The 26665-nt window shown below is 46.6% G+C and overlaps 1 protein-coding gene across 1 annotated transcript in view; it reads left to right on the top strand.

The window, feature by feature from the left end:
• The window catches only part of LOC311103265 (tubulin-specific chaperone D-like), a gene marked incomplete at its 3' end in the record, with an annotated part of 51451 nt that extends 26066 nt beyond the window's left edge, over window positions 1–25385 (top strand). The window contains 14 exon segments of the mRNA XM_084144799.1: window positions 1562–1718; window positions 13324–13381; window positions 13807–13836; window positions 14580–14665; window positions 17469–17549; window positions 17838–17911; window positions 18338–18455; window positions 18759–18834; window positions 20972–20994; window positions 21174–21268; window positions 22368–22444; window positions 24348–24429; window positions 24591–24709; window positions 25296–25385. Coding sequence (XP_084000925.1) covers window positions 1562–1718; window positions 13324–13381; window positions 13807–13836; window positions 14580–14665; window positions 17469–17549; window positions 17838–17911; window positions 18338–18455; window positions 18759–18834; window positions 20972–20994; window positions 21174–21268; window positions 22368–22444; window positions 24348–24429; window positions 24591–24709; window positions 25296–25385 — 1166 coding nt within the window.
• Between the last annotated feature and the right edge of the window lie 1280 nt (window positions 25386–26665).

Genomic DNA, 26665 nt, shown 5'->3' with positions numbered 1-26665 from the left:
TTTTCCACATTTTGTTACGTTACAGCCTTATTCTAAAATGGATTAAATTAACATTTTCCCTCATCAATCTATACACAATACGCCGTAAGCAAAAACAGGTTTTTAGAATATTTTGCAAATTTATTAAAAATATAAAACAGAAATACCTTATTATCATCCTGTTTCCATTGATCATCCTTGAGATGTTTCTACTACTTGATTGGAGTCCACCTGTAGTAAATTCAATTGATTGGACATGATTTGGAAAGGTACACCCCTGTCTATATAAGATCCCACAGTTGACAGTGCATGTCAGAGCAAAAACCAAGCCATGAGGTCGAAGGAATTGTCTGTAGAGTTCCGAGACAGGATTATGTTGAGAAACAGATCTGGGGAAGGGTACCAAAAAATGTCTGCAGCATTGAATGTCCCCAAGAACACAGTGACCTCCATCATTCTTAAATGGAAGAAGTTTGGAACCACCAAGACTCTTCCTAGAGCTGGCCATCCGGCCAAACTGAGCAATCGGGGGAGAAGGGCCTTGGTCAGGGAGGTGACCAAGAACCCGATGGTCACTCTGATAGAGCTCCAACGTTTTTCAGCGAAAGGGACTAGGAGATTAGTCAGGATTGAGGGAAAGATGAACGGAGTAAAGTACAGAGAGATCCTGGATGAAAACCTGCTCCAGAGCGCTCAGGACCTCAGACAGGGGCGAAGGTTCAGCTTCCAACAGGACAACAACCCTAAGCACACAGCCAAGACAACGCAGGGGTGGGTTCGGGACAAGTCTCTGAATGTCCTTGAGTGGCCCAGCCAGAGCCCGGACTTGAACCCGATCGAGCATCTCTGGAGAGACCTGAAAATAGCTGTGCAGTGACGCTCCCCATCCAACCTGACAGAGCTTGAGAGGATCTGCAGAGAAGAATGGGACAAACTCCCCAAATACAGGTGTGCCAGGCTTGTAGCTTCATACCCAAGAAGACTTGAGGCTGTAATCGCTGCCAAAGGTGCTTCAACAAAGTACTGAGTAAAGGGTCTGAATACTTATGTAAATGTTATATTTCAGTTCTTTTTTTTTTATACGTTTGCTAAAAGTTTTTGCTTTGTCGTTATCGGGTAGATTGAAAAAATCCATTTTAGAATAAGGCTGTAACGTAACAAAATGTGGAAAAAGTCAAGGGGTCTGAATACTTTCCGAAGGCACTGTACATAGCGAACACAACAAATACAACTATATCACTTTATTAATGACCTACATATTAAGTTGTAATGAACTGCCTGTACACTACTTCTGAACTCTTTATAAATGTTAGCATTGTCTCTCTCGCTCTCACTCTCTCTCTCTCGCTCTCTCTCTCTCTCTCTCTCTCTTTCTCTCTCTCTCTCTCGCTCATCTCTCCCTCTGTCTAACCTCTCTCTCTCTCTCTCTCTTTCTCTCGCTCTCTCTCTCTCGCTCTCTCTCTCTCTCTGTCTCTCTCTCTCTCTCTCTCTCATCTCTCCCTCTGTCTAACCTCTCTCTCTCTCTCTCTCTCTCTCGCTCTCTCTCTCTCTCTGTCTAACCTGTCTCTCTCTCTCCCTCCAGTGGTGCCTCTGATCCTGAAGGCCCTGGTCTATGATGAAAAGAGAGGAGCGTGTAGCGTTGGTTCTAACGTACGGGACGCAGCCTGCTACGTCTGCTGGGCGTTTGCCAGGGCCTACGAGCCCACCGAGCTAAAGCCCTTCGTCACGCAGATCGCCTGGTAACACTTCTCTACTTCTTCATCGTCCTCCTCTGTCTCTCTGACCCCGATTCGGGGTCAATTTCCTTTTTTCATTCGCTCAATTCAGATAGTGAATTGAAATTCAGTTCATGAATTGATGTCAATTGAAGATTTGTGTGAAAACTTGCACATCTCAAGGTAGGATTCTGGCCTAGTAGAGAAGGTTAAACATGGGCTTTTAGATGACAGAATGTTTCAAATATAATAAACATGTGTACTGTGGTCGTTATCATAGTTCCCAGTAACAACAGTGTCGTATGTAATGTGGTCGTTATCATAGTTCCCAGTAACAACAGTATCTTATGTACTGTGGTCGTTATCATAGTTCCCAGTAACAACAGTATCTTATGTACTGTGGTCGTTATCATAGTTCCCAGTAACAGCAGTATCTTATGCACTGTGGTCGTTATCATAGTTCCCAGTAACAACATTATCTTATGCACTGTGGTCGTTATCATAGTTCCCAGTAACAACAGTATCTTATGTACTGTGGTCGTTATCATAGTTCCCAGTAACAACAGTATATTATGAACTGTGGTCGTTATAGTTCCCAGTAACAACAGTATCTTATGTACTGTGGTCGTTATCATAGTTCCCAGTAACAACAGTATCTTATGTACTGTGGTCGTTATCATAGTTCCCAGTAACAACAGTATCTTATGTACTGTGGTCGTTATCATAGTTCCCAGTAACAACAGTATCTTATGTACTGTGGTCGTTATCATAGTTCCCAGTAACAACAGTATCTTACGTACTGTGGTCGTTATCATAGTTCCCAGTAACAACAGTATCGTATGTACTGTGGTCGTTATCATAGTTCCCAGTAACAACATTATCTTATGTACTGTGGTCGTTATCATAGTTCCCAGTAACAACAGTATCTTATGTACTGTGGTCATTATCATAGTTCCCAGTAACAACAGTATATTATGTACTGTGGTCGTTATCATAGTTCCCAGTAACAACAGTATCTTATGTACTGTGGTCGTTATCATAGTTCCCAGTAACAACAGTATCTTACGTACTGTGGTCGTTATCATAGTTCCCAGTAACAACAGTATCTTATGTACTGTGGTCGTAATCATAGTTCCCAGTAACAGCAGTATCTTATGTACTGTGGTCATTACCACAAGCCTCTGTCTCTGCCTGCTCCTCATCCACACCTCAGCATGATGAAACCATCTCTCTCTGGCTGCTAAGCCATACTACGTGTCTAACTCGTTTGGTTTGGAGCGGTGTCCGGGCGTATTGTATTTCACTGGCTGGCAGACAGGCAGGCAGACGCTCCTTTGTCCCTGAAAGGTTTAAAGTTGACTGAAGGTCTTGTGTTAATGTTACTGTGGATGAGTGGGTGTTCCTTGCCATGCTGAGGAGAGAGTGATGAGAGAAGAGGAGAGGAGGAAGTGATGAGTGGAGGGCCTTGGTTGTCAGTCAGGTATCTATGTGTGTGAAGGTTCAGGTGTCAGTCAGGTATCTCTGTGTGGGTTCAGGTCTCAGGTGTCAGTCAGGTATCTATGTGTGTGAAGGTTCAGGTGTCAGTCAGGTATCTATGTGTGTGAAGGTTCAGGTGTCAGTCAGGTATCTCTGTGTGGGTTCAGGTCTCAGGTGTCAGTCAGGTATCTCTGTGTGTGTGCAGGTTCAGGTATCAGGTGTCTGTCAGGTATCTCTGTGTGTGTGCAGGTCTCAGGTGTCTGTCAGGTATCTCTGTGTGTGAAGGTTCAGGTCTCAGGTGTCAGTCAGGTATCTCTGTCTGTGAAGGTTCAGGTCTCAGGTGTCAATCAGGTATCTCTGTGTGTGTGCAGGTCTCAGGTGTCTGTCAGGTATCTCTGTGTGTGAAGGTTCAGGTCTCAGGTGTCAGTCAGGTATCTCTGTGTGTGTGCAGGTTCAGGTGTCAGTCAGGTATCTGTGTGTGTGTGCAGGTTCAGGTCTCAGGTGTCAGTCAGGTATCTCTGTGTGTGAAGGTTCAGGTGTCAGTCAGGTATCTCTGTGTGGGTTCAGGTCTCAGGTGTCAGTCAGGTATCTCTGTGTGGGTTCAGGTCTCAGGTGTCAGTCAGGTATCTCTGTGTGGGTTCAGGTCTCAGGTGTCAGTCAGGTATCTCTGTGTGTGTGCAGGTTCAGGTATCAGGTGTCTGTCAGGTATCTCTGTGTGTGCAGGTTCAGGTCTCAGGTGTCAGTCAGGTATCTCTGTGTGTGAAGGTTCAGGTATCAGGTGTCAGTCAGGTATCTCTGTGTGAAGGTTCAGGTCTCAGGTGTCAGTCAGGTATCTCTGTGTGTGTGCAGGTCTCATGTGTCAGTCAGGTATCTCTGTGTGTGTGCAGGTCTCAGGTGTCAGTCAGGTATCTCTGTGTGTGAAGGTTCAGGTCTCAGGTGTCAGTCAGGTATCTCTGTGTGTGTGCAGGTCTCAGGTGTCAGTCAGGTATCTCTGTGTGTGAAGGTTCAGGTCTCAGGTGTCAGTCAGGTATCTCTGTGTGTGTGCAGGTCTCAGGTGTCAGTCAGGTATCTCTGTGTGTGTGCAGGTCTCAGGTGTCAGTCAGGTATCTCTGTGTGTGTGAAGGTTCAGGTCTCAGGTGTAGCTCTTAGCATGACTCCACACCTGTCCTACCTGTGTCTGCAGAGAAGTTCACATTAATTTAGATGCCCTGCTCCTCCCTCCCTCCCTCCCTCCCTCCCTCCCTCCCTCCCTCCCTCCCTCCCTCCCTCCCTCCCTCCCTCCCTCCCTCCCTCCCTCCCTCTTTCCCTCCCTCCCTCTTTCCCTCCCTCCCTCCCTCCCTCCGTGGACGTGTGTGGGCCTGTGGGCCCCTGTGACTGTGCAGACCAGCTCTGCAGTGTCAGTTTGAACGCCCCCCCCTACACACACCAGCCTCCTGTTCATTCCCAACCCTGCAGCCAGCCCTGCCAGGTTTCGCCTGGCGCGGTTGGTTTCGGTGGCTGTTTGGTAGCAGGGCTCAGGCATGCTCGGTCCTGCTCCTGATTTCATCAAGGCCTCATTACATTTTTATTCCTTTAGTGTGCCGTTTGCATGCAACACAACTGTTTGTTGTCACGCACGCACACAGACGGTGTGATTTGTCACTATTAGACACTGTCACTCAGGATAAGATGCAGGATGTCCTCGGGGAACTCTCCTCCTCAGATAACTATCTCTTTCTTTCTTTCCCCCCCCCAGTCCGTGGACTGTTGCTCACTGAAACCAGAGTGGTTAGTCAGGCTAGGGTTAGTGTCCAGGGACAGAGAGAACAGAGTTAGTCAGGTTAGTGTCCAGGGACAGAGAGAACAGAGTTAGTCAGGTTAGGGTTAGTGTCCAGGGACAGAGAGAACAGAGTTAGTCAGGTTAGGGTTAGTGTCCAGGGACAGAGAGAACAGAGGTAGTCATGTTAGTGTCCAGGGACAGAGAGAACAGAGTTAGTCAGGTTAGGGTTAGTGTCCAGGGACAGAGAGAACAGAGTTAGTCAGGTTAGGGTTAGTGTCCAGGGACAGAGAGAACAGAGTTAGTCAGGTTAGGGTTAGTGTCCAGGGACAGAGAGAACAGAGTTAGTCAGGTTAGGGTTAGTGTCCAGGGACAGAGAGAACAGAGTTAGTCAGGTTAGTGTCCAGGGACAGAGAGAACAGAGTTAGTCAGGTTAGGGTTAGTGTCCAGGGACAGAGAGAACAGAGTTAGTCAGGTTAGGGTTAGTGTCCAGGGACAGAGAGAACAGAGTTAGTCAGGTTAGTGTCCAGGGACAGAGAGAACAGAGTTAGTCAGGTTAGTGTCCAGGGACAGAGAGAACAGAGTTAGTCAGGTTAGGGTTAGTGTCCAGGGACAGAGAGAACAGAATTAGTCAGGTTAGGGTTAGTGTCCAGGGACAGAGAGAACAGAGTTAGTCAGGTTAGGGTTAGTGTCCAGGGACAGAGAGAACAGAGTTAGTCAGGTTAGGGTTAGTTTCCAGGGACAGAGAGAACAGAGTTAGTCAGGTTAGTGTCCAGGGACAGAGAGAACAGAGTTAGTCAGGTTAGGGTTAGTGTCCAGGGACAGAGAGAACAGAGTTAGTCAGGTTAGGGTTAGTGTCCAGGGACAGAGAGAACAGAGTTAGTCAGGTTAGGGTTAGTGTCCAGGGACAGAGAGAACAGAGTTAGTCAGGTTAGTGTCCAGGGACAGAGAGAACAGAGTTAGTCAGGTTAGTGTCCAGGGACAGAGAGAACAGAGTTAGTCAGGTTAGGGTTAGTGTCCAGGGACAGAGAGAACAGAGTTAGTCAGGTTAGGGTTAGTGTCCAGGGACAGAGAGAACAGAGTTAGTCAGGTTAGTGTCCAGGGACAGAGAGAACAGAGTTAGTCAGGTTAGGGTTAGTGTCCAGGGACAGAGAGAACAGAGTTAGTCAGGTTAGGGTTAGTGTCCAGGGACAGAGAGAACAGAGTTAGTCAGGTTAGTGTCCAGGGACAGAGAGAACAGAGTTAGTCAGGTTAGGGTTAGTGTCCAGGGACAGAGAGAACAGAGTTAGTCAGGTTAGGGTTAGTGTCCAGGGACAGAGAGAACAGAGTTAGTCAGGTTAGTGTCCAGGGACAGAGAGAACAGAGGTAGTCAGGTTAGGGTTAGTGTCCAGGGACAGAGAGAACAGAGTTAGTCAGGTTAGGGTTAGTGTCCAGGGACAGAGAGAACAGAGTTAGTCAGGTTAGGGTTAGTGTCCAGGGACAGAGAGAACAGAGTTAGTCAGGTTAGTGTCCAGGGACAGAGAGAACAGAATTAGTCAGGTTATGGTTAGTGTCCAGGGACAGAGAGAACAGAGTTAGTCAGGTTAGGATTAGTGTCCAGGGACAGAGAGAACAGAGTTAGTCAGGTTAGTGTCCAGGGACAGAGAGAACAGAATTAGTCAGGTTAGGGTTAGTGTCCAGGGACAGAGAGAACAGAGTTAGTCAGGTTAGTGTCCAGGGACAGAGAGAACAGAGTTAGTCAGGTTAGGGTTAGTGTCCAGGGACAGAGAGAACAGAGTTAGTCAGGTTAGGGTTAGTGTCCAGGGACAGAGAGAACAGAGTTAGTCAGGTTAGGGTTAGTGTCCAGGGACAGAGAGAACAGAGTTAGTCAGGTTAGTGTCCAGGGACAGAGAGAACAGAGTTAGTCAGGTTAGTGTCCAGGGACAGAGAGAACAGAGTTAGTCAGGTTAGGGTTAGTGTCCAGGGACAGAGAGAACAGAGTTAGTCAGGTTAGTGTCCAGGGACAGAGAGAACAGAGTTAGTCAGGTTAGGGTTAGTGTCCAGGGACAGAGAGAACAGAGTTAGTCAGGTTAGGGTTAGTGTCCAGGGACAGAGAGAACAGAATTAGTCAGGTTAGTGTCCAGGAACAGAGAGAACAGAGTTAGTCAGGTTAGGGTTAGTGTCCAGGGACAGAGAGAACAGAGTTAGTCAGGTTAGGGTTAGTGTCCAGGGACAGAGAGAACAGAGTTAGTCAGGTTAGTGTCCAGGGACAGAGAGAACAGAGTTAGTCAGGTTAGTGTCCAGGGACAGAGAGAACAGAGTTAGTCAGGTTAGGGTTAGTGTCCAGGGACAGAGAGAACAGAGTTAGTCAGGTTAGTGTCCAGGGACAGAGAGAACAGAGTTAGTCAGGTTAGGGTTAGTGTCCAGGGACAGAGAGAACAGAGTTAGTCAGGTTAGGGTTAGTGTCCAGGGACAGAGAGAACAGAGTTAGTCAGGTTAGGGTTAGTGTCCAGGGACAGAGAGAACAGAGGTAGTCAGGTTAGGGTTAGTGTCCAGGGACAGAGAGAACAGAGTTAGTCAGGTTAGGGTTAGTGTCCAGGGACAGAGAGAACAGAGTTAGTCAGGTTAGTGTCCAGGGACAGAGAGAACAGAGTTAGTCAGGTTAGGGTTAGTGTCCAGGGACAGAGAGAACAGAGTTAGTCAGGTTAGGGTTAGTGTCCAGGGACAGAGAGAACAGAGTTAGTCAGGTTAGGGTTAGTGTCCAGGGACAGAGAGAACAGAGTTAGTCAGGTTAGTGTCCAGGGACAGAGAGAACAGAGTTAGTCAGGTTAGGGTTAGTGTCCAGGGACAGAGAGAACAGAGTTAGTCAGGTTAGTGTCCAGGGACAGAGAGAACAGAGTTAGTCAGGTTAGGGTTAGTGTCCAGGGACAGAGAGAACAGAGTTAGTCAGGTTAGGGTTAGTGTCCAGGGACAGAGAGAACAGAGTTAGTCAGGTTAGTGTCCAGGGACAGAGAGAACAGAGTTAGTCAGGTTAGTGTCCAGGGACAGAGAGAACAGAGGTAGTCAGGTTAGTGTTAGTGTCCAGGGACAGAGAGAACAGAGTTAGTCAGGTTAGTGTCCAGGGACAGAGAGAACAGAGTTAGTCAGGTTAGGGTTAGTGTCCAGGGACAGAGAGAACAGAGTTAGTCAGGTTAGTGTCCAGGGACAGAGAGAACAGAGTTAGTCAGGTTAGGGTTAGTGTCCAGGGACAGAGAGAACAGAGTTAGTCAGGTTAGGGTTAGTGTCCAGGGACAGAGAGAACAGAGTTAGTCAGGTTAGGGTTAGTGTCCAGGGACAGAGAGAACAGAGTTAGTCAGGTTAGTGTCCAGGGACAGAGAGAACAGAGTTAGTCAGGTTAGTGTCCAGGGACAGAGAGAACAGAGTTAGTCAGGTTAGGGTTAGTGTCCAGGGACAGAGAGAACAGAGTTAGTCATGTTAGTGTCCCAGGGACAGAGAGAACAGAGTTAGTCAGGTTAGGGTTAGTGTCCAGGGACAGAGAGAACAGAGTTAGTCAGGTTAGTGTCCAGGGACAGAGAGAACAGAGTTAGTCAGGTTAGTGTCCAGGGACAGAGAGAACAGAGTTAGTCAGGTTAGTGTCCAGGGACAGAGAGAACAGAGTTAGTCAGGTTAGGGTTAGTGTCCAGGGACAGAGAGAACAGAGTTAGTCAGGTTAGGGTTAGTGTCCAGGGACAGAGAGAACAGAGTTAGTCAGGTTAGGGTTAGTGTCCAGGGACAGAGAGAACAGAGGTAGTCAGGTTAGGGTTAGTGTCCAGGGACAGAGAGAACAGAGTTAGTCAGGTTAGGGTTAGTGTCCAGGGACAGAGAGAACAGAGTTAGTCAGGTTAGTGTCCAGGGACAGAGAGAACAGAGGTAGTCAGGTTAGGGTTAGTGTCCAGGGACAGAGAGAACAGAGTTAGTCAGGTTAGGGTTAGTGTCCAGGGACAGAGAGAACAGAGTTAGTCAGGTTAGGGTTAGTGTCCAGGGACAGAGAGAACAGAGTTAGTCAGGTTAGTGTCCAGGGACAGAGAGAACAGAGTTAGTCAGGTTAGGGTTAGTGTCCAGGGACAGAGAGAACAGAGTTAGTCAGGTTAGTGTCCAGGGACAGAGAGAACAGAGTTAGTCAGGTTAGGGTTGGTGTCCAGGGACAGAGAGAACAGAGTTAGTCAGGTTAGGGTTAGTGTCCAGGGACAGAGAGAACAGAGTTAGTCAGGTTAGTGTCCAGGGACAGAGAGAACAGAGTTAGTCAGGTTAGTGTCCAGGGACAGAGAGAACAGAGGTAGTCAGGTTAGTGTCCAGGGACAGAGAGAACAGAGTTAGTCAGGTTAGGGTTAGTGTCCAGGGACAGAGAGAACAGAGTTAGTCAGGTTAGTGTCCAGGGACAGAGAGAACAGAGTTAGTCAGGTTAGGGTTAGTGTCCAGGGACAGAGAGAACAGAGTTAGTCAGGTTAGGGTTAGTGTCCAGGGACAGAGAGAACAGAGTTAGTCAGGTTAGGGTTAGTGTCCAGGGACAGAGAGAACAGAGTTAGTCAGGTTAGTGTCCAGGGACAGAGAGAACAGAGTTAGTCAGGTTAGTGTCCAGGGACAGAGAGAACAGAGTTAGTCAGGTTAGGGTTAGTGTCCAGGGACAGAGAGAACAGAGTTAGTCAGGTTAGTGTCCAGGGACAGAGAGAACAGAGTTAGTCAGGTTAGGGTTAGTGTCCAGGGACAGAGAGAACAGAGTTAGTCAGGTTAGGGTTAGTGTCCAGGGACAGAGAGAACAGAGTTAGTCAGGTTAGTGTCCAGGGACAGAGAGAACAGAGTTAGTCAGGTTAGTGTCCAGGGACAGAGAGAACAGAGTTAGTCAGGTTAGTGTCCAGGGACAGAGAGAACAGAGTTAGTCAGGTTAGGGTTAGTGTCCAGGGACAGAGAGAACAGAGTTAGTCAGGTTAGTGTCCAGGGACAGAGAGAACAGAGTTAGTCAGGTTAGGGTTAGTGTCCAGGGACAGAGAGAACAGAGTTAGTCAGGTTAGGGTTAGTGTCCAGGGACAGAGAGAACAGAGTTAGTCAGGTTAGGGTTAGTGTCCAGGGACAGAGAGAACAGAGTTAGTCAGGTTAGTGTCCAGGGACAGAGAGAACAGAGTTAGTCAGGTTAGTGTCCAGGGACAGAGAGAACAGAGTTAGTCAGGTTAGGGTTAGTGTCCAGGGACAGAGAGAACAGAGGTAGTCAGGTTAGGGTTAGTGTCCAGGGACAGAGAGAACAGAATTAGTCAGGTTAGTGTCCAGGGACAGAGAGAACAGTGGGAGAGCAAACAGAGCCTGGGGCAGTTTCTCCCTCCCTGCCTGGCTGGCTGCCTGGTTGGCTGCCTGGTTGGCTGCCTGGCTGGCTGGCTGTCAGAGGGACTGCTTATCCTCAGCAGCCTAGTTCACACACCTACACCTTCCTATAACACTTAGAGGGAGGACAGAAAGAGATTGTGAAGGAGGAAAGAAATAGTAGAATGATTTGTAAGGAGAGAGAGAAGAGATGAGATGTCAACGGTTTGATCAAAGACCACTATCAGTGACTACAGGAGCGTCCCAGAGTCAGTGACTACAGGAGGGGCACCCAGAGTCAGTGACTACAGGAGGGGAAACCAGAGTCAGTGACTACAGGAGGGTCACCCAGGGTCAGTGACTACAGGAGAGTCACCCAGAGTCAGTGACTACAGGAGGGGCACCCAGAGTCAGTGACTACAGGAGGGGAACCCAGAGTCAGTGACTACAGGAGGGGAACCCAGAGTCAGTGACTACAGGAGGGGAACCCAGAGTCAGTGACTACAGGAGGGGAACCCAGAGTCAGTGACTACAGGAGGGTCACCCAGAGTCAGTGACTACAGGAGGGTCACCCAGGGTCAGTGACTACAGGAGGGTCACCCAGAGTCAGTGACTACAGGAGGGTCACCCAGAGTCAGTGACTACAGGAGGGTCACCCAGAGTCAGTGACTACAGGAGGGTCACCCAGAGTCAGTGACTACAGGAGGGTCACCCAGGGTCAGTGACTACAGGAGGGGAACCCAGGGTCAGTGACTACAGGAGGGACCCCCAGAGTCAGTGACTACAGGAGGGTCCCCCAGAGTCAGTGACTACAGGAGGGTCCCCCAGGGTCAGTGACTACAGGAGGGTCCCCCAGGGTCAGTGACTACAGGAGGGTCCCCCAGAGTCAGTGACTACAGGAGGGTCCCCCAGGGTCAGTGACTACAGGAGGGTCCCCCAGGGTCAGTGACTACAGGAGGGTCCCCCAGGGTCAGTGACTACAGGAGGGTCCCCCAGGGTCAGTGACTACAGGAGGGTCCCCCAGAGTCAGTGACTACAGGAGGGTCCCCCAGGGTCAGTGACTACAGGAGGGTCCCCCAGGGTCAGTGACTACAGGAGGGTCCCCCAGAGTCAGTGACTACAGGAGGGTCCCCCAGAGTCAGTGACTACAGGAGGGTCCCCCAGAGTCAGTGACTACAGGAGGGTCCCCCAGGGTCAGTGACTGCAGGAGGGTCCCCCAGGGTCAGTGACTACAGGAGGGTCCCCCAGGGTCAGTGACTACAGGAGGGTCCCCCAGGGTCAGTGACTACAGGAGGGTCCCCCAGAGTCAGTGACTACAGGAGGGTCCCCCAGGGTCAGTGACTACAGGAGGGTCCCCCAGGGTCAGTGACTACAGGAGGGTCCCCCAGAGTCAGTGACTACAGGAGGGTCCCCCAGAGTCAGTGACTACAGGAGGGTCCCCCAGAGTCAGTGACTACAGTTCCTGACATTTAATCCTAGTAAAAATTCCCTGTCTTAGGTCAGTTAGGATCACCACTTTATTTTAAGAATGTGAAATGACAGAATAATAGTAGAGAGAATGATTTATTTCAGCTTTTATTTCTTTCATCACATTCCCAGTGGGTCAGAAGTTTACATACACTCAATTAGTATTTGGTAGCATTGCCTTTAAATTGTTTAACTTGGATCAAACGTTTTGGGTAGCCTTCCACAAGCTTCCCACAATAAGTTGGGTGAATTTTGGCCCATTCCTCCTGACAGAGCTGGTGTAACTGAGTCAGGTTTGTAGGCCTCCTTGCTCGCACATGCTTTTTCAGTTCTGCCCACAAATTTTCTATAGGATTGAGGTCAGGGCTTTGTGATGGCCACTCCAATACCTTGACTTTGTTGTCCTTAAGCCATTTTGCCACAACTTTGGAAGTATGCTTGGGGTCATTGTCCATTTGGGAGACCCATTTGCGACCAAGCTTTAACTTCCTGACTGATGTCTTGAGATGTTGCTTCAATATATCCACATAATTTTCCTTCCTCATGATGCCATCTATTTTGTGAAGTGCACCAGTCCCTCCTGCAGCATGATGCTTCCACCCCCGTGCTTCACGGTTGGGATGGTGTACTTCTGCTTGAAAGGCCCCCTTTTTCCTCCAAACATATCGATGGTCATTATGGCCAAACAGTTTTATTTTTGTTTCATCAGACCAGAGGACATTTCTCCAAAAAGTACGATCTTCGTCCCCATGTGGTGTTGCAAACCGTAGTCTGGCTTTTTTATGGCGGTTTTGGAGCAGTGGCTTCTTCCTTGCTGAGCGGCCTTTCAGGTGTTGTCGATGTAGGACTCATTTACTGTGGATATAGATACTTTTGTACCTGTTTCCTCCAGCATCTTCACAAGGTCCTTTGCTGTTGTTCTGGGATTTATTTGCATTTTTGTACCAAAGTACGTTCATCTCTAGGAGACAGAACGCGTCTCCTTCCTGAGCGGTATGACAGCTGCGTGGTCCCATGGTGTTTATACTTGCATACTAATGTTTGTACAGATGAACGAGGTCCCTTCAGGCATTTGGAAATTGCTCCCAAGGATGAACCAGACTTGTGGAGGTCTACAATTTTTTTTCTGAGGTCTTGGCTGATTTCTTATGATTTTCCCATGATGTCAAGCAAAGAGGCACTGAGTTTGAGGGTAGGCCTTGAAATACATCCACAGGTACACCTCCAATTGACTCAAATTATGTCAATTAGCCTATCAGAAGCTTCTAAAGCCATGAAATCATTTTCTGGAATTTTCCAAGCTGTTTAAAGGCACAGTCAACTTAGTGTATGTAAACTTCTGACCCCCTGGAATTGTGATACAGTGAATTATACGTGAAATAATCTGTCTGTAAACAATTGTTGGAAAAATTACTTGTCATGCACAAAGTAGATGTCCTAACCGACTTGCCAAAACTATAGTTTGTTAACAAGAAATTGTGGAGTGGTTGAAAAATGAGTTTGAATGACTCCAACCGAAGTGTATGTAAACTTCCGACTTCAACTGTACATTCCCTGCCTGTGTATCAGTGGATGTTTACCTGTCCATCAGTTTGTGTCCCTCCCTGTCTGTCTTCTCAGTGCTCTGGTGATCACTGCTGTTTTTGACCGAAACATCAACTGTCGTAGAGCTGTGTCAGTGAGTGACCTCTCTCTCTCTCTCTCTCTCTCTCTCGCTCTCTCTCTCTCTCTCGCTCTCTCTCTCTCTGTCTCTCTCTCTCCCTCTCTCTCTCTCTCTCTCTCTCTCTCTCTGTCTCTCTCTCTGTCTGTCTCCCTCTTTTTCTCTCTCTCTCTCTTTTTAGTACATGTTTCAAACCATGCATCAAGGTTGAGATAAATTCAGTTTTCAATTCAATAAATCCAGGGAATTCATTGAAATTCAATTAATACATTTAAAAACCATCATTTAAAATAATGGGCAATTTTTTTGTATTTATTAATTAATTGAATTTTAATTAACTTCCTGGATTGCCTGAATTGACCCTAACCCTGTCATTTCTGTCAGATCTCACTACTGACTATAATCTAACTTCTAACTGTCTGTTGTTCTCCCTTCTCTCCCAGGCTGCCTTCCAGGAGAATGTGGGAAGACAGGTTTGTGAACCCAGTTACCAAAACCATAAGTTATTATTACATGACTAACGCTATGATACACAGTAAATTAGAGTTGCAATGATCACCTGCCATCCAGGTCTAACTGTAACGTGTCCTGACTGTCACCAAAGTTCTTTAAACAGATCAACAACTGGTTGTAATGATCACCTACCATCCAGGTCTAACTGTAACGTGTCCTGAATGTCACCAAAGTCCTTTAAACAGATCAACAACTGGTTGTAATGATCACCTGCCATCCAGGTCTAACTGTAATGTGTCCTGACTGTCATCAAAGTCCTTTAAACAGATCAACAACTGCCAGAAAAACAACATTATGTGCTGATCAAGAGATGCCTACACTGACTTGGCCACAGGCATAGATTAATATGCTTTGTGTGCTGCCAGCACTTACCAAGCTGGGCATCAGATCTAGTGTCTAATTATCAAAATGTGATTACCATTGGGATTTCATATTGTTCAACTGTTCATATCATTTAACTGTTCATATCATTCAACTGTTCATATCATTCATTGTGGCTGATAGTGTACACCATGGGTTTACTGATGGACACAGAGGTGTTTTTGCCTGAGACCTGGAGATTTGTGCTAGCTCCCTGGTCTAATGCATAGGCTTTAGCTCAGTGGGCTAACAGGAGACCTGGGTTTGAACCCAGCCGGTCACACTGAAACACTGTTCTCTTGGTACATAAGTAAAACCATAGATCTGATCCCTCTCTCTCCAGGGCACGTTCCCCTACGGTATTGACATAGTAGTAGCAGCTGACTACTTTGCTGTTGGGAACCTGAACAATTGCTACCTGACCATCAGGTGAGTTAAAGATACTCTACAGAGCTTTTGCCTCTGGGGGAGCTCCTGAGCCAAAATGGGCCTCCTAAGGTTTCCCTCCAACCATTTCATGAGGATGAATTACCTGACGCGTGATAAAAGTCACAACCGGGCTGATGGAAACGAGACACGTCGGTACAATTTCATATTTATCGACAGACAATTTGTTTCTTCAACATGGTGGGATCTTTTTGTGTTGGTAAAAATGTATTATGTTAGAAATGGTGGTGGAAACGCCTTTATGCGCAAATATTGATATAATAACCATCATATGGAAGTAAACTTTGAGTCCCGCGATGATATGCTGTGTGGTCCTCCCACTGCGACTCGGAAAAGCATTCCGTTTATTAGGCTACATATAAAATAAGTTATGATAAACTTCACAGGGTGGGTAAAGTGCACGGTGATGAGTTTAATGCTCATTCCCAATAAATATCGAGGGTCTTATTCTGGTGACATGATCGATGCTTCAATGCTTGGCTGCCGTTTGACAAAACATAATAATCTAGGTGTTATCCATAATAATGTAGGCTAGCCTACCCACATTGTATCTACAAGCTGTTGGCCGGAGCGCACGTGCCAAGACCAAAGTTGACAAAACCATCCGTAGAGTTGAAAAACGCGATGGAAACCCATTTTAACTTGCGAACTTAAACCGCTAAAGTCATTTCTATGTACACTACGTCTTCACGCACAGCTCAGGAATGAGGCACTGAAATGTGAAAGCCCCGCCTCTCTGTAGAATGTGACTGTCACCATAGGTACCCTAAGACTGCGTCACTGACTGCGTCTGAAATGGCGTCCTATTCTCCCTTCTTAAAAGTAGTTCACTAGGGAGCCATTTCAGACGCAGCCCTGCCTCACTGTGGAATGGGACCGTCGCCATCCTAACCCTATGAGTGACGTTTCTACCACCACCTGTACTTTCAGAGTAAACATTCCTCCCACGTCACGGAGCAAACCGTGTTAAAGAATGTAGCCCCGGGGTATACCTACTACACTTCTGACTGTAGCAGCAGATTACTGTTGAGGCCCAAGATGTTGTTGAGGAAATAAACTGAGAATATGTACTGTAGGGTGACGCTAAATGTTGTTGTAAAGCAGCCTTCAAATAGCTGTGTCCAGCACTGTAGTTAGGGTTAGCTGTGTCCAGTACTGTAGTTAGGGATAGCTGTGTCCAGTACTGTAGTTAGGGTTAGCTGTGTCCAGTACTGTAGTTAGGGTTAGCTTTGTCCAGTACTGTAGTTAGGGTTAGCTGTGTCCAGTACTGTAGTTAGGATTAGCTGTGTCCAGTACTGTAGTTAGGATTAGCTGTGTCCAGTACTGTAGTTAGGGTTAGCTGTGTCCAGTACTGTAGTTAGGGTTAGCTGTGTCCAGTACTGTAGTTAGCTGTGTCCAACACTGTAGTTAGCTGTGTCCAGTACTGTAGTTAGCTGTGTCCAGCACTGTAGTTAGGGTTAGCTGTGTCCAGTACTGTAGTTAGGGTTAGCTGTGTCCAGTACTGTAGTTAGCTGTGTCCAGTACTGTAGTTAGCTGTGTCCAACACTGTAGTTAGCTGTGTCCAGTACTGTAGTTAGCTGTGTCCAGCACTGTAGTTAGGGTTAGCTGTGTCCAGTACTGTAGTTAGCTGTGTCCAACACTGTAGTTAGGGTTAGCTGTGTCCAGTACTGTAGTTAGCTGTGTCCAGTACTGTAGTTAGCTGTGTCCAACACTGTAGTTAGGGTTAGCTGTGTCCAGCACTGTAGTTAGGGTTAGCTGTGTCCAGTACTGTAGTTAGCTGTGTCCAACACTGTAGTTAGCTGTGTCCAGTACTGTAGTTAGCTGTGTCCAGCACTGTAGTTAGCTGTGTCCAACACTGTAGTTAGCTGTGTCCAGTACTGTAGTTAGCTGTGTCCAGTACTGTAGTTAGCTGTGTCCAACACTGTAGTTAGCTGTGTCCAGTACTGTAGTTAGCTGTGTCCAACACTGTAGTTAGCTGTGTCCAGTACTGTAGTTAGCTGTGTTCAGCACTGTAGTTAGGGTTAGCTGTGTCCAGCACTGTAGTTAGCTGTGTCCAGTACTGTAGTTAGCTGTGTCCAGCACTGTAGTTAGGGTTAGCTGTGTTCAGCACTGTAGTTAGGGTTAGCTGTGTCCAGTACTGTAGTTAGCTGTGTCCAGTACTGTAGTTAGCTGTGTCCAGCACTGTAGTTAGGGTTAGCTGTGTTCAGCACTGTAGTTAGGGTTAGCTGTGTCCAGCACTGTAGTTAGGGTTAGCTGTGTCCAGCACTGTAGTTAGCTGTGTCCAGTACTGTAGTTAGCTGTGTCCAGCACTGTAGTTAGGGTTAGCTGTGTTCAGCACTGTAGTTAGGGTTAGCTGTGTCCAGCACTGTAGTTAGCTGTGTCCAGTACTGTAGTTAGCTGTGTCCAGCACTGTAGTTAGGGTAAGCTGTGTCCAGCACTGTAGTTAGGGTAAGCTGTGTCCAGCACTGTAGTTAGGGTTAGCTGTGTCCAGCACTGTAGTTAGCTGAGTCCAGCACTGTAGTTAGCTGAGTCCAGCACTGTAGTTAGTTAGTGAACACATTTATGTTGTCGCACCAAATGCCTCTTTATTGTGGTTTTCCCCACAAGCCGTCTGTTGTTCACCATGTTATAACATTACCTGTAGTAGTAGTAGTAGTTATAATATTACCTGTTGTTGTAGTAGTAGTAGTAGTAGTAGTAGTAGTAGTAGCAGTAGTAATAGTAGTAGTAACAACATTACCTGTAGTAGTAAAATAGTAATAACCTCTTGTCTCGTTCTCTTCAGTGTATACATAGCCAGTTTCCCAGAATACACCAGGCCCATGATAGACCACTTGGTAGCCATGAAGATCAACCACTGGGACGGGTAAGGGCCTTTCCTGTCCTCCTCCATGTCCTTTAGACTTTAATCAAATACTTTCAAATACTGTACTTGATTTAGTTTGCCCGCTACCTTGGAACCAATGGAATAGTCCCAGAAGCTAAATCAAGTACACCTCAAGTTAGTATTTGGAAGTATTTGTCATATGTGTTTGGCCCAGGTCGGATGTCCGTATGCCAGCCTGCTACCATTTAAAGAATTCATACTGTATGTAGCCTATTAGTGTTGAAGCAGGTGAAATTCTCCTCCGCGTGTTTCTCTGTTGTGTTGCAGGGTGATCCGTGAGCTAGCAACAAAGGCTCTGCATAATCTTACGCCTCAAGCACCTGATTATATGGCCGCAACAGGTGAGCTATGTCATTCATGCTGTTCCCTACCCGCTCTAACATCGTTGTCTTACTGTGGAATGGACTGGGTGACGTTCAGCTGCAATCACTGTTGTTGTGTCTGGGTCCTTACATCTGTCAAGTTATTTTATTTTATTTTTTATTTAGAATGGTATTTTATTGAACACATAGGGAACACACAGAGAGAGGTCAAAGGGCAGTAGGCTAGATTGGACACTATGGCGACATCGTAGACGTGTGCCGGAGGCTGCGGCATTACAGGTAGACCAGCCAGGCCACAAATCATTCAGGTTATATTCCAATATATTAACCACATCCACACCTCTGCCCTGTTGATGTTCTGTCAGGTGTCCCTGCAAGGTATGAAAAAGACACACAATAATTGAGTTAGAATTACGTTTTATATTTGGATAATTATATTTTTAGTTATGCCTCAGCTGCTGCCCGTAGCGTTGGGCATTGATCTCCACAGTCGCCATGGCGCCATTCTGGCATCTGCTGAGATCAGCCACGCCCTCTACAAGCTGGCCAATCAGAACAACAGGTACTGGAACCTCACCTCTCAACCAGCCAATTACACTATTGGCCGTACTTATAGGAAAACCACATGAACGTTGTTATGTCATAAATCCATCCACAAAGACAGCTTTTGTTTTGCATATCGACCCGTGATTTGACTTCCTGATTTGACTTAAGCCCTTGGCTTCTATAAGGTCATAGGTCATTGACTGTTTCTATCTATTGTAGACCCAACTGTGTGTGAGATATGTGCTATCTGGGGGGATTGAACATTTCTGTTGTTTGCTGGAACATATGGACAATAAAATTAAATTGCATTGGATTGTAGACCGGTGACGGAGCTCATCTCTTCAGACTGTGTGGATGGACTCAAGTGGATGGACTCAAGAGCATTTCACCAGAGGGTTAGTTCACTTCTCTCTTGCTACTCTCCTCTCTCTCTTCTCCTCTCTCTCTCTCCCTCTCCTCTCTCTCTCTCTCTCTCTCTCTCTCTCTCTCTCTTCTCTCTCTCTCTCTCTCTCTCTCTCTCTCTCTCTCTCCCTTTCCTCTCTCTCTCTCTCTCTCTCTCTCTCTCTCTCTCTCTCTCTCTCCTCTCTCCCTCTCTCCCTCTCTCTCTCTCTCTCTCTCTCTCCCTTTCTCTCTCTCTCTCTCTCTCTCTCTCTCTCTCTCTCTCTCTCTCTCTCTCTCCCTTTCTCTCTCTCTCTCTCTCTCTCTCTCTCTCTCTCTCTCTCACTACCCTCTCCCTTTCTCTCTCTCTCACTACCTCTCCCTTTCTCTCTCCCTCTTGCTACTCTCTTCCTCTTTCTCTCCTCCGGTGTCTTTTCACCCACATGTATGTTGTCTCAAGTGTTGACCATTCACCTGAGTCAGTTGTACCAACATAGGTACAGTGGGGGAAAAAAGTATTTAGTCAGCGACCAATTGTGCAAGTTCTCCCACTTAAAAAGATGAGAGAGGCCTGTAATTTTCATCAAAGGTACACGTCAACTATGACAGACAAAATGAGAATTTTTTTTCCAGAAAATATCATTGTAGGATTTTTTATGAATTTATTTGCAAATGATGGTGGAAAATAAGTATTTGGTCACCTACAAACAAGCAAGATTTCTGGCTCTCACAGACCTGTAACTTCTTCTTTAAGAGGCTCCTCTGTCCTCCACTCGTTACCTGTATTAATGGCACCTGTTTGAACTTGTTATCAGTATAAAAGACACCTGTCCACAACCTCAAACAGTTACACTCCAAACTCCACTATGGCCAAGAGCAAAGAGCTGTCAAAGGACACCAGAAACAAAATTGTAGACCTGCACCAGGCTGGGAAGACTGAATTTGCAATAGGTAAGCAGCTTGGTTTGAAGAAATCAACTGTGGGAGCAATTATTAGGAAATGGAAGACATACAAGACCACTGATAATCTCCCTCGATCTGGGGCTCCACGCAAGATCTCACCCCATGGGGTCAAAATGATCACAAGAACGGTGAGCAAAAATCCCAGAACCACACGGGGGACCTAGTGAATGACCTGCAGAGAGCTGGGACCAAAGTAACAAAGCCTACCATCAGTAACACACTACGCCGCCAGGGACTCAAATCCTGCAGTGCCAGACGTGTCCCCCTGCTTAAGCCAGTACATGTCCAGGCCCGTCTGAAGTTTGCTAGAGTGCATTTGGATGATCCAGAAGAGGATTGGGAGAATGTCATATGGTCAGATGTAACCAAAATAGAACTTTTTGGTAAAAACTCAACTCGTCGTGTTTGGAGGACAAAGAATGCTGAGTTGCATCCAAAGAACATCATACCTACTGTGAAGCATGGGGGTGGAAACATCATGCTTTGGGGCTGTTTTTCTGCAAAGGGACCAGGACGACTGATCCGTGTAAAGGAAAGAATGAATGGGGCCATGTATCATGAGATTTTGAGTGAAAACCTCCTTCCATCAGCAAGGGCATTGAAGATGAAACATGGCTGGGTCTTTCAGCATGACAATGATCCCAAACACACCGCCCGGGCAACGAAGGAGTGGCTTCGTAAGAAGGAGTGGCCTAGCTAGTCTCCAGATCTCAACCCCATAGAAAATCTTTGGAGGGAGTTGAAAGTCCGTGTTTCCCAGCGACAGCCCCAAAACATCACTGCTCTAGAGGAGATCTGCATGGAGGAATGGGCCAAAATACCAGCAACAGTGTGTGAAAACCTTGTGAAGACTTACAGAAAACGTTTGACCTGTGTCATTGCCAACAAAGGGTATATAACAAAGTATTGAGAAACTTTTGTTATTGACCAAATACTTATTTTCCACCATAATTTGCAAATAAATTCATAAAAAATCCTACAATGTGATTTTCTGGATTTTATTTTCTCATTTTGTCTGTCATAATTGATGTGTACCTATGATGAAAATTACAGGCCTCTCTCATCTTTTTAAGTGGGAGAACTTGCACAATTGGTGGCTGACTAAATAATTTTTTTCCCCACTGTACATGTTGTTGTCTTTAAAGTTGTACATCACCAGTCTTTTCATCATGTGTTTGTTTCGTCTTCCAGCTATTTGACAGAAAGCAGTACAGGTAAGCACTGTTGTTTTCCTCATTTTCCTCATTCTGTTTTGGACTGTTTCAGGAGTTGATTTAAAAAATAAATAAAAAATTATGTAATGCCCCTTTTAAAGGTTTCAGACCTGTATGTTGTGCAACTGCAAAACATTTTTTTGGGTGTACACGTGTGCTGTTGTCTCCTGTCTGTGTAGGGGCTTTGGTGGTGAGCTGATGAGGCCTGCAGTCTGTTCTCTCATTGAGAAGATGTCCCTCTCCAAGATGCCTTTCAAGGACGACCTTGTCATCAGTGAGTTTTCATATCGTTGATATTCAGGCCTTATCTGAATGATTCCTCCATCTAGCAGGGTTTCTCAATAGTGGTCAAATACATCCTGCGGGTGATTTTATGTGTTTTCAGAGATTTTATTAGATTTTTTCAAATCATTTGAGTTGTTGGACATAAAAGACTGTAAAATCACCAGAAAAACAGCTCAAAGTAATTTACATTTTTGGGAAATCTGTTCCCAAGTATTCCCACGCATAAATAGAGGCATATGTGATCGTATCCCAATGTAATCAAGGTTTGAAATTATTCTGTTTTTGTCAAATACTATATCTATTTGGGATTCTTGCGGTCAATTTGCAGTGTACAAATTATTTATAACTATAATAATAATAATAATAATAATAATAATAATAATAATATGCCATTTAGCAGACGCTTTTATCCAAAGCGACTTACAGTCATGCGTGCATACATTATTCGTTTTTTGTGTATGGGTGGTCCCGGGGATCGAACCCACTACCTTAGCGTTACAAGCGCCGTGCTCTACCAGCTGAGCTACAGAGGACCACACACGGAACTATGTTCCGACCATCCGCTCAAGAAGAAATCGACCAGTGGTTGAATGTAATTAGGGACCGTATAGCATCAATAAACTGGCTATTATCTTCCTGAAGGTTTTGTTGGAACAGGAAAAGGGTTATACCTGGGCTATAGCTAACAGAGAGGTGGCTAACAGTAGTAACCACTTGTTTTATCGTTTGTCATGGTTATACCTGGGCTGTGGTTGTTAATGATTAACAGATGGTGTATAATAATGGACAAGCCACGCCCCACCGTTAGAGCCAGGAGGTACTGTACCGTACAAACCACTGACACGTAATGACAGAGTAAACCCTGTCTGTTTCAGCTGGCTGGCAGTGTCTCTGTACTGTACAAACCACTGACACGTCATGACAGAGTAAACCCTGTCTGTTTCAGCTGGCTGGCAGTGTCTCTGTACTGTACAAACCACTGACACGTAATGACAGAGTAAACCCTGTCTGTTTCAGCTGGCTGGCAGTGTCTCTGTACTGTACAAACCACTGACACGTAATGACAGAGTAAACCCTGTCTGTTTCAGCTGGCTGGCAGTGTCTGATAGACGACACCTTGAAGAGCCTCCACCTCATCTCACCTGGACCTAGGGACGGTATCAAGCTACAGTTCAGCATTCTACACACACACACGTTTGTTTTACTATTCTTGTGAGGACCAAACAATTGATTCCCATTCTAAATCCTATTTTCCGTAACCCCTAAACCAAACCAAAACCTTAAGACAGACAGACAGACACACACCATATTGTGAAATCCCTTTATTGTGGGATTTACATTGTACAGTGCCTTCGAAAAGTATTCAGACCCCTTGACATTTTCCAAGTTTTGTTACGTTACAGCCTTATTCTAAAATGTATTAAATTGTTTTTCCCCCTCATCAATCTACACACAATAACCCATAATGACAAAGCAAAAACAGTTAAAGAAATGTTTGTAAACTTTGCAAAAAACAGAAATATCACATTTACGTAAGTATTCAGACCCTTTACTCAATACTTTGTTGAAGCACCTTTGGCAGCAATTGCAGCCTCATCTTCTTAGGTATGACGCTACAAGCTTGGCACACCTGTATTTAGGGAGTTTCTCCCATTCTTCTCTGCAGATCCTCTCAAGCTCTGTCAGGTTGGATGGGGGGCATCGCTGCACAGTTATTTTCAGGTCTCTCCAGAGATGTTAGATCGGGTTCAAGTCCGGACTCTGGCTGGGCCACTCAAGGACATTCAGAGACTTGTCCCGACGCCACTCCTGTGTTGTCTTGGCTGTGTGCTTAGGGTCGTTGTCCTGTTGGAAGGTGAACCTTCGCCCCTGTCTGAGGTCCTGAGCGCTCTGGAGCAGGTTTTCATCAAGGATCTCTCTGTACTTTGCTCCGTTCATCTGTCCCTCGATCCTGACTAGTCTCCCAGTCCCTGCCACTGAAAAACATCCCCACAGCATGATGCTGCCACCACCATGCTTCACCGTAGGGATGGTGCCAGGTTTCCTCCAGACGTGACGCTTGGCATTCAGGCCAAAGAGTTCAGTCTTGGTTTCATCAGACCAGAGAATCTTGTTTCTCATGGTCTGAGAGTCTTTTAGGTGCCTTTTGGCAAACTCCATGCGGGCTGTCATGTGCCTTTTACTGAGGAGTGGCTTCCGTCTGGCCACCCTACCATAAAGGCCTGGTTGGTGGAGTGCTGCAGAGAGGGTTGTCCTTCTGGAAGGTTCTCCCATCTCCACAGAGGAGCTCTGGAGGTCTGTCAGAGTGACCATCGGGTTCTTGGTCACCTCCCTGACGAAAGCCCTTCTCCCCCGATTGCTCAGTTTGGCCGGGTGGCCAGCTCTAGGAAGAGTCTTGGTGGTTCCAAACTTCTTCCATTTAAGAATGATGGAGGCCACTGTGTTCTTGGGGGCCTTCAATGCTGCAGAATTATTTTGGGACCCTTCACCAGATTTGTGCCTCAACACAATCCTGTCTCGGAACTCTGCAGACAATTCCTTTGACCTCATGGCTTGGTTTTTGCTCTGTCGTGCACTGTCAACTGCGGGACCTTATATAGACAGGTGTGTGCCTTTCCAAATCATGTCCAATCAATTGAATTTATCACAGGTGGACTCCAATCAAGTTGTAGAAACATCTCAAGGATGATCGATGGAAACAGGATGCACCTGAGCTCAATTTCGAGTCTCATAGCAAATGGTCTGAATACTTATGTAAATAAGGTATTTCTGTTTTTTAGGTTTTAATACATTGGCAAAAGATTCTAAAAACCTGTTTTTCCTTTGTGATTATGGGGTATTGTGTGTAGATTGCTGAGGATTTTTATTTATTTAATCCATTTTAGAATAAGGCTGTAATGTAACAAAATGTGGGAAAAAGTCAAGGGGTCTGAATACTTTCCGAAGGCCCTGTACATAGCGAACACAACAAATACAACCGTTTTATTATGGACTCTCATGACATTAAGTTGGCATAGGCTACACACTGTATAATGGTTTGTGTGTAATGTGGTCCTCCCCCCCTGTAGGAGGCAGCGGTGTCAGCCCTGGCAGCACTGTGTGAGCAGTACTACCAGCCGCAGCCAGGCATGGCTGACCCCCAGATGCAGGGTGGGTAGCATGGGGGGTCTCTGTACCATTTAGAAGGCTTCATAAAAATGAGCCATACCTTACACAGCATTCTGGATTCCTCTAACTCCTGTGATCTAATCGGTGTGTCCGTCTGTGTGTGTGTGTGTCCGTCTGTGTGTGTGTGTGTTCTCTGTGTGTAGAGGTCCTGGTGTCCCAGTATATAGCAGGGTTAAAGAGTACGCAGGTATTGACCCGGTGTGGCAGTGCACTGGCCCTGGGTTCTCTACCAAGGTTCATGATCCATGGAAAACTACACCAGGTACTATACATCTGTTAGAGTTAATAACACTACACCAGGTACTATACATCTGTTAGTTAATAACACTACACCAGGTACTATACATCTGTTAGTTAATAACACTACACCAGGTACTATACATCTGTTAGTTAATAACACTACACCAGGTACTATACATCTGTTAGTTAATAACACTACACCAGGTACTATACATCTGTTAGTTAATAACACTACACCAGGTACTATACATCTGTTAGTTAATAACACTACACCAGGTACTATACATCTGTTAGTTAATAACACTACACCAGGTACTATACATCTGTTAGTTAATAACACTACACCAGGTACTATACATCTGTTAGTTAATAACACTACACCAGGTACTATACATCTGTTAGTTAATAACACTACACCAGGAACACATCAACAGCCTGATTCAGTATTATACTGATAGATTATGCTGACATGTTGGGGTGAGCAGCCTCTTTTCACTATGACCATATTCTATTATAGTTGCATTCTACACAGTGCCTCAGGTCAGTTTCAGCACCACACTTCATGTCAGACTACCTTTGATACCTGTGTGTGTGCATGTGTGTGTCAGATCCTGTCAGGTCTTCAGCAGAGCTGTAATCAGAGGGAGGTATGCTTCACTGAGGCCAGGAGAGATGCTGCCAAGGCCATGGCACAGTGAGTCTGTCCTCTCCTCTCCTCTCATTCCACCTCTCCTCTCCACTCCACTCCTCCACCTCTGTACTCCTCCACCTCTCCTCTCCACTCCTCCACCTCTCATCTCCTCCACCTCTCCACTCCTCCACCTCTATACTCCTCCACCTCTCATCTCCTCCACCTCTATACTCCTCCACCTCTCTTCTCCACTCCTCCACCTCAATACTCCTCCACCTCTTCTCTCCACTCCTCCACCTCTTCTCTCCACTCCTCCACCTCTGTACTCCTCCACCTCTCCTCTCCACTCCTCCACCTCTTCTCTCCACTCCTCCACCTCTGTACTCCTCCACCTCTCCTCTCCACTCCTCCACCTCTCCTCTCCACTCCTCCACCTCAATACTCCTCCACCTCTTCTCTCCACTCCTCCACCTCTCCTCTCCACTCCGCCACCTCTATACTCCACCTTTCCTCTTCACTCCTCCATCTCTGTACTCCTCCACCTCTTCTCTCCACTCCTTCACCTCTCCACTCCGCCACCTCTATACTCCTCCACCTCTCCTCTCCACTCCTCCACCTCTGTACTCCTCCACCTCTTCTCTCCACTCCTTCACCTCTCCACTCCTTCACCTCTCCACTCCTCCACCTCTATACTCCTCCACCTCTCCTCTCCACTCCTCCACCTCTATACTCCTCCACCTCTCCTCTCCACTCCTCCACCTCTATACTCCACCTTTCCTCTTCACTCCTCCATCTCTGTACTCCTCCACCTCTTCTCTCCCCTCTTTCACCTCTCCACGCCTCCACCTCTCCACTCCTCCACTCCACCTCTCCGTTTCTCCACTCCACCTCTTCACTCCTGACTCCTCCATGCCTCCACCCTTCCACCTCTACCCTTCACCTCTCCACCTGTCCACTCCTCCACTTCACCTCTCCCAGCCTCTCTCCTCTCCTCCACTCCCAGCCTCTCTTCTCTCCACCACCCCTCTCTCTCTCCCTCTGACCCTCTCTCCCTCTTCATCTCTTGGCATCTTCCAGCCTGTCTTACACACAGTGCATATCTTGTTCCCTCTCCTGTTCCCATCTATCTCCCTGTCTGTCTCCCTGCTTTCTCCCCCCCTGTCTCCCTCCCTAACTCCCTCCCTGTCTGTCTTGTTGATTGTCTTGTTGATTGTCTTCTGGGGTAACAGGTCAACGGTAGCATTAGGGTTGTATCCAGAAGTAAAGAACCAGCTGGTCATACCTGCAGGACCTGTCTATCATGTGTCTCTGTGTGTCTCTTTGTCTCTTTGTCTCTGTGTCTCTGTG

Source organism: Coregonus lavaretus, assembly GCF_964263955.1.
Source record: "Coregonus lavaretus genome assembly, chromosome: 28".
In the NCBI taxonomy this organism is placed as follows: Eukaryota; Metazoa; Chordata; class Actinopteri; order Salmoniformes; family Salmonidae; genus Coregonus; species Coregonus lavaretus.
This window is presented reverse-complemented; position numbering and strand designations above follow the sequence as displayed.